A 7,388-nucleotide genomic window follows, 5' to 3' on the forward strand; every position below is an offset into this window, starting at 1 on the left:
TTTCTGTACTTATAAACCAATATTCTGTATTAGAAAAGTACACGTATCAAAAAAAGAGCAAGAATAACAATAACAAAATTAAAATGTGAAGTCTCGACACCAGTCAATCAGCCACTACAGCAATACGCGATCTGCCACGCACCGGCGCCGTGGCTTAGTTGGTTAAAGCGCCTGTCTAGTAAACAGGAGATCCTGGGTTCGAATCCCAGCGGTGCCTTTTTGCAAAAGGTCGTCAAATTAATTTGACTTCTTGGTCCACTTTAATCTTAAACGGGCCGAACCAGATTAGCTCCTCTTTCTGCCAAGAAATTTAACTACACGTTTAATCTTAATTAACATAAGATAAAGAACAATATGTCTATGTTTTTCAATGTGATGAGCACATCCTGCTGCTAAAAATAATGAAATGAAGGAAATTTTCCAGAATTAATAAATAAATCTGTAAAAATACAGACGTTAGGGTAGATCATTAACTCAGATTACAAAAGTGAACATTTTCATCATTTTACATAAAAAAAAAATCATTCGTTCATTTATTTTTGTTTTAATGTGGGTCTCTTGTTAAAAAACAACAACAACAAAAAAAAAAAACCCAAACAAAAAAACAAGGAAAAAAGTCCCAAATCTATGCAAAACCAGCCTGATTGGAGTCGTTTCCGGGGTTATTCTGGGCTCATGTTTCTATCCTATGCTATTCTATGCTATTCTTATGTTTGACACTCTCTGCATACATACGTTATCAATTAATAACACTAAACAACAAAACCCTATCCCATTTAAGCAAGCCAGAGATAGGAAAGAAAAAATATACAGACACACATACTGTGAAAACAATACCAGGTTTGTCCTCAGATAGTCACTTCTCACCTGTTTAAAGATTAAATACAGTTTAAATTCAACTGATTTCATTCAAAAATAGGACGCATACAGTTTGCAGCGTAAAAATATTCCCTGTAACCATGCATGAAAGAAAGAAAGAAAGAAAGAAAGAAAGAAATCATGCATGGAGAAAGTCATAAAAGTGTTATCGCTTTTATTTTGAAAGTGGAAAGGAATTTCAACTTTGTCCAACTGCTAGCTCTCTCCCCTCTTTATAAGCAGATCAAGATTTTGACTTTCAGCCAGGCAGCTACGCAGAAACTCGCAAACCAGCAAGGTATGTTTCTCACGTCGTCTTTGCAAACGGATTTTTCTGTCCAGTGTTGGATTTCATTAGTTTACATGGAAAAAATATAGAAGGGGTGGAATCGGTTAACTGAAAAGAGTTATGCAGCAAAGCATGTGGAAGTATTTTGCTTTGTCATGCTTTGTTGCGCAAATGTCACAAGTGAGTCCATGTGTGCACACGGGACATTATTCTTTTGGGTTTTTTTTTTTTAATTTTAATACATCCCAGTTTTACTGTCTCCTTTTTTTACCAATACTTTCTGTGCTTCTGTCTTCATCTCTGCCAGCAGATGGCAAACGAAGCCAAGCCGTGTCCCTGCGATATTGGTGATCGCATGGAGTATGGAGCGCTCGGCCAGGAGGTCCAGATAGAGCACTTTAAAGCTTATGTAGTAAAACCATCCACTGCATCCGACAAGGCTATTATTGTCATTCAAGACATATTCGGTTGGCAGCTTCCCAACACCAGATACATGGCTGACATGCTTGCTGCTAATGGATACATGTGCGTTTATGTGACTGACTCATTGATAGACTGGATTGAGATTCCTGAGGCGAATGTAGGATTTCTAGAATCAGTGATTTTCTGAGATTTTGATTCCTCCTTTTTCTGTTGTTTTATTGTGAGCAGAGCCATTTGTCCAGACTTCTTTGTTGGAAAGGAACCTTGGAGTCCAACAAAAGACTGGTCCAACTTTCAAGAGTGGCTTCAGGACAAGAAGCCGACAGCTATTAACAAGTAAACAAACGCGTGAACTACGTAATGCAGCAGCTACTCATAGCTCTGATAGCTTTCTGACCTTGTGTGATAGCGCACACTAATTGAACTTTTCCTTCTCAGAGAGGTGGATGCAGTGCTGAAGTTCCTGAAGAATCAATGCGGAGCCAAACATATCGGAGTAGTAGGCTTTTGCTGGGGAGGGGTTGCCACACATTACCTGGCCTTACTGTATCCAGAGATTAAAGCTGGAGTGTCTGTTTATGGTACGCCATTGTTACAGCAGAACACGAGGTATGGTATATGGAAAATGTTTTTGTTATGGTTTTATGTGATCCTGTGCAGGAATAGTTAGAGAGAGAGAGGACAGGTATGAGCTGAAGAGTCCAACACTGTTCGTCTTTGCAGAGAATGACAGCGTTATCCCTTTGGACCAGGTTAGTGTGAATTGTGGACCGATTAGTTTTAGCAGCAACTTTTGTATGCAGACAACGTTAACTTAAAAATGTCAGAATTTCTGCCATGACATGTGCGCTGACATCATTTTTGCCCATCAGGTGAGTGCTCTTGAAGCCAACTTGAAGGAGAAATGTAAAGTGGACTACCAGGTGAAGATATTTCCTGGTCAGACTCACGGATTTGTTCACCGCAAGCGAGAGGACATCAACCCCGCTGACAAACCCTACATCCAGGAGGCCAGAAAAGACCTGCTCAACTGGCTCAACACGTACATGTAAATGGGAATGCCAGGAAACACCTTAAAACTCTGCTTTATATAATCATATCCACAATAATTAATCACAACATTATAAGACGATCTGTAAGAGGTGCTCATAATGAGTCTTTCTGTTGGTTTTGTCTGAATATTGATGCCTGTGTCTTATGGAAGCTTGTATCAGCAACTGTTTTTTGCCATCCGTAAATCAAAATTTCAGGTTATTGTACATCTAACTGCAAATTTGGTTTGAAACTTACTAACTCCATATTGACAATAAAGACCTTCAAAGGTATTAACTAAAAATGTTGATATATTGAAGCAAAATTTTGACTTATATAGGCAAAAAGCCCCCCCCCCAAGCCATAGCAGAAAAAAGCTTCCATGTTATCTTAGGGGTTTAGGAAATTATGATATTATTGTTAGTGAAATAAGAACTTATATCAAAACTATATGTATACTGTTTTGTTAATCTCAGATCATAAACAATAAATATGAACTATTTCAAGAGTGCATGGATTCATTACATAATTATATCTTCTTGAATAAAAAAATAAAGAAAGAAAATAAAGAACTTGAAAGCAAAAGTGTGGAAATTTCAACAGACCAACATTTTAATGGTGACTCTGGTACTACAACAGCTTGAACATGTTGTATCCAACTATAAATAGCGATTCGTGGTGCAGCTTGGACACGATGCTCGGGGAAGTGCTGAAAACCTCTAGAACGGCATTTGTTCAAGAGGGCGCCCGAGCCTTTCTCGTGTTCAGGAGGGCTTCAGTCCTCTGTCTCCCCGGGGCTTCGGATGTCGTCTATCTTCAGGATCATCTTGACTACCTGAGTAGCGAGCAGGATCTGCTGCTTCTTGCCAATCAGGGTCTCGATCACATGCTGTTGCTTCATGTCTACAGGGGGAAAGAAGGGAGGAAAAAAAAAAAAGAATTCAATAAATCATTGTGCTTTAACATTGAAGTGCAGTGCTGTCATCTCCAAAGGTGGTAATCCAGACTTCCAGACTGAAGCCATGTTTAGTTCAGTATCTACTGCAGTGTATTATGTGCAGAGCAGGTGGTTGCTTACCATTGGTGTTTTTGTGTAAACAGTCAATGCCCAGGAATGGGTTGTTCTCTCTGACTTGTTTGGCTCTGACCTCTGTCATGGTCTGGATGGGGTTCAGCCCGCTGTTCTCAGCCAGTGCCATTGGGATTACCTCTAAAGCATCAGCAAAAGCCCTCATGGCATACTGTTCCAATGATGGGCACTGAAAAGGAAATTGACAGATGTCAATGAGAGTCGAGCAGGAACACAATCATGTTTATCGTAAATGCTAAGGTCAGAAAGTCTCTGATGCAATTTCTCTTACTTTGTCTGCAGCCTGGTTGACAGCTAGGGCACATGCGATCTCTGAAGCACCACCTCCGTACACGACTCTGTTGTCCTTGACCAAATTGCGGATTACGCACAGAGCATCATGGAGAGCACGCTTAGCCTCCTCGATGATCTATCAAGAAAGATGACACTTAATCAAACTGGAATAATAATTAAAAAAAACAAAACATGTAATTATGAATTTGCTTTTGGGCTCACCATTTTGTTGCCTCCACGGATGAAAATGGTCACAGCTCTGGTGTTTTTGCACTCCATGATAACCAACATGTGATCCTTGGTAGTGCCGAAGGAGATCTCCTTCACCAAACCAGCTGTGCCGAGCTTCTCCGGTGTCAGCTCACAGAACCTCGGGACAATGCGGCCTCCTGTAGCTATTGCTATCAACTGCAGACAAACAATTGATATCGACACTTCAACATAAACTCCACTTTATATTTTGTACTTGATGTAACATATGGCAAAAAGTTGCAAATACCTGACTGATCAAAGTGACAAAGGACAAAAAAAAGTGTTTGATTAAAGAGTAATTTTGCATCTCGTCTTACCTCAATCTCAGGCCCTCCAACCCAACGCACAGCAGGCAGGTCATTTTGCAGCAGAAGATGGTTGGCTTCATCATCAAAGCCCCACTGGCAGATGGCCAAGTTAGCCCCATTACTTTTGACCTAAAATAAACGTGTCCATAAGCATGTGTGCCGATATGTGTATACTTATTTGCGGCTGCGATTTCTATGTTAATCAGTCAATAAATGAAATGGTTAAACATCAGTTGTTAACAGACTCTGAGGGTACCAACCTGTTGGATCATCTCCTCAAATTTCTCTTTTTCATATTTCTGGAGAGCTTTGTAGTCTTCCACAGAAGTCACATCCAGCTTATGCTTGGTCTTGGGCTTAGGAGGCTCAAACGGGCAGGTAAGAATGGCAATTTTAGCATCTTTCAGAACCTGTGAAATAACAAAGGACAAGCTGTTAATCAAATTTTACAGATGGAGGTCAGAACAGAAACATTTATTTTGCCCCAGAAACTTTCAACTGATTTGATTCTTTTTGATCAAACACCAGACAGCCAATGACATCGTGTTACAAATTCCCATCGATCATACCTTGGGCATCTGGGGGTGGCTGAACTCTTTGTCGACTACGACTCCCTTGATGAGCTGTGTGTCCTCCAGCTTTCCTCCGACCTTGCCTTCCATCTTGATGAGCTCGAAGTCGACATCCTTCCTCTCCATATCGGCCACAGTGAGGATGGCATTCACTGCAATCTCTGCCATCTGTCTGTGGCACCGGTTGATGCTGAAAGACAAACAGAACTTTAGATAAAGCGTGGTAACAATGCTATTGCAAAAACACTGAAAAAAGGTTTTGCATTTGTTGCATGATGATAAGTCTGTGTCAGTTCTGACAGAAACACAAGTGCAGGTTCATTTAAAATGAACAAAAATATTTCTGCATCCATGCTGGAAGAACTTTAGAGATTTTGTTAAACAAAATGTATTGAAACAACATCTTTTCCCTTCCTTAACTCAAAAACAGAATAATAATCAGGAAATTTCTCTACTGACAGTTGTTATTATCTGCTCTATGACAATGTAGAAAAAGATGTGCCAGCTAGGTCAAAAGAGCATTTGGAAATGTAGACAAGCAGAGGAAACTAGTCCAAAATAATTACTGTTAATTGTATTACTTATAACATAATAGTAAAAATAACACTAATAAACAAAAAGAAATAACCCAACAATATTTTGTATGGGGGACTTACACTTTGGATCCCAGTGTTGTCATGGCTGTTTGAACGAGAGGTTCTGTATTGTTGGGATCGTAGGGGAAGGTTTCAGCAATTTTGTCCAACTGCTCGGTGGCGATACGTGCGGCCTGGTCATAACCGTCAGAGATCCTGATGGGATGGATTCCACGGTCCAGCAGCTGCTCAGCCTGTTCCAGCAGAGCTCCGGCCAGAACTGAGGGCAACAGAGAAGATGCAAATGCAAAAGCTAATCAATCTACAACCATAGTTTAGATAAAAGTTCCCTCATACGATGGAAGAGTCTACATTGAGAGCATCAGAACTTCTCCCAAGTAGTCCCAAGTCTGTATTTCTTTTTTTATTTAAAAAACAAAACAAAAAAAAAAAACCATCCTCATCTTCCTTTTCCATACCTACAACTCCAGTGGTTCCATCACCAATCTCATCATCTTGGGACTTTGACAGCTCCACCATAAGCTTGGCAATCTGGTGGTCCACATCCATCATGCTGAGAATGGTGGCGCCATCGTTGGTGACAGTTACCTCTCCATCTCTGTCAACCATCATTTTATCAAGACCTGCATGGAAAAAGTAAAAAGAAAAAAAAAGGCACAGGAGAAATAAGTGTTAAAAATCGGTATTCTAACGGCCAACTCTAATTCACTAAAAGCAATAATGACATATAGTTTCAAACACAAAGGCTTCACTTTCAAAATGACAAACCGTTTGGACAGTTTGGTATGACAACACTACACTGGTTCAGACTTACCATTTGGTCCCAAAGACGTTTTAAGCGTTGACGCGACTGCCTTGGCTGCCATAATATGAGACTGCAAAATAGAAACATTTCCGAGTCATGCACACGTTTTTATTTTATTCCAAAGATAGGTAGAACTTCCCTTTGCCTGAAAAACCCAAAACCTAAAATTCTGTGCATCACCGATGAGAGAAGTGGGCACAACCCTGTCAGCAGCTCCTACCGGCTAAACGCATTACAGAAAGCACATGGGCCCCACCATTAGCATGACTGGCTAGTTATTTGGCTAATGCTATAGAGATGCTCTTGCACAAACAACTTAAGATTACATGATGAACCTGTGCTTAGTAATCGCAATCCACCTGTCATACGAGATCTGTATACCCAACTCAATAAATTAACTATAAAATAGCAGCTTTCTAACGAAAAGCTGTGTAGCGCTTGCTAGCCCATTGTACCTTCAATGCGTCAATTCCCGTTAACCGTGTCTTCTTATCCTGGTCTTTAATGATGATAAAAGGCCTTCCATACTCATCGAAAGCCAGTGTCCCCAAAGTGGACATGTTGACGGAGGGATTGGGTCACGTATTAAGTATATAAAGAATGAAATAATGAGTCTTAATAATAGAAATCTGGAGTGTGACTAAGCTGTGAGCCGCACGGGTCCGCCGGCGACTTCTGGAAGGCTCCGCGGGCGGAGAGGGCGGAACCAAGTACTGCTCAGTGTATCCTATAACATAGTTGTAATCTCTTTCTTTATAAGATAGCATTAAGAAATTTAAACAGTTTATACATATTCTAAAAAAACTAATTATCGCCTCATCGCACTTAGAATATTGTAAGAATTAAAGTAAAAAGACACTTTTTTACAATATGGTTTCGCCCGATCTCGT

The 7,388-nt window shown here is 40.2% G+C and overlaps 2 protein-coding genes and 1 non-coding gene across 4 annotated transcripts; 2 read left to right on the top strand and 1 right to left on the bottom strand.

Annotated features, from left to right (window-relative positions):
* The first annotated feature begins 143 nt into the window (after nucleotides 1–143).
* trnat-agu lies at nucleotides 144–217 on the top strand. The gene has a single exon. It is a non-coding gene; the product is annotated as a tRNA-Thr (tRNA).
* Nucleotides 218–957: 740 nt separating this feature from the next.
* Nucleotides 958–3,108, top strand: cmbl (carboxymethylenebutenolidase homolog (Pseudomonas)). 2 transcript variants are annotated; one of them, XM_040043989.1, is made up of 6 exons: nucleotides 958–1,156; nucleotides 1,455–1,672; nucleotides 1,799–1,906; nucleotides 2,009–2,151; nucleotides 2,231–2,322; nucleotides 2,443–3,108. In XM_040043989.1, exons 2-6 carry the CDS (start codon nucleotides 1,458–1,460, stop codon nucleotides 2,620–2,622), a joined length of 738 nt encoding a protein of 245 aa, XP_039899923.1. In that variant the 5' UTR covers nucleotides 958–1,156; nucleotides 1,455–1,457; the 3' UTR covers nucleotides 2,623–3,108. The 2 variants fall into 2 exon arrangements, with proteins under 2 accessions (XP_039899923.1, XP_039899922.1); XM_040043988.1 differs by having other exon boundaries at nucleotides 1,458–1,672.
* An 84-nt stretch (nucleotides 3,109–3,192) lies between these two features.
* On the bottom strand, nucleotides 3,193–7,186 carry cct5 (chaperonin containing TCP1, subunit 5 (epsilon)). Its single transcript, XM_040043987.1, has 11 exons — nucleotides 6,954–7,186; nucleotides 6,508–6,568; nucleotides 6,152–6,316; nucleotides 5,754–5,952; nucleotides 5,095–5,287; nucleotides 4,786–4,935; nucleotides 4,535–4,654; nucleotides 4,188–4,373; nucleotides 3,964–4,101; nucleotides 3,681–3,861; nucleotides 3,193–3,505 (listed from the first exon to the last, which is right to left on the bottom strand). Exons 1-11 carry the CDS (start codon nucleotides 7,056–7,058, stop codon nucleotides 3,378–3,380), a joined length of 1,626 nt encoding a protein of 541 aa, XP_039899921.1. The 5' UTR covers nucleotides 7,059–7,186; the 3' UTR covers nucleotides 3,193–3,377.
* Nucleotides 7,187–7,388: the final 202 nt, after the last annotated feature.

The sequence above is a fragment of the Simochromis diagramma genome, unplaced genomic scaffold (genome assembly GCF_900408965.1).
Source record: "Simochromis diagramma unplaced genomic scaffold, fSimDia1.1 OVJJ01000602.1, whole genome shotgun sequence".
Lineage (NCBI taxonomy): Eukaryota > Metazoa > Chordata > Actinopteri > Cichliformes > Cichlidae > Simochromis > Simochromis diagramma.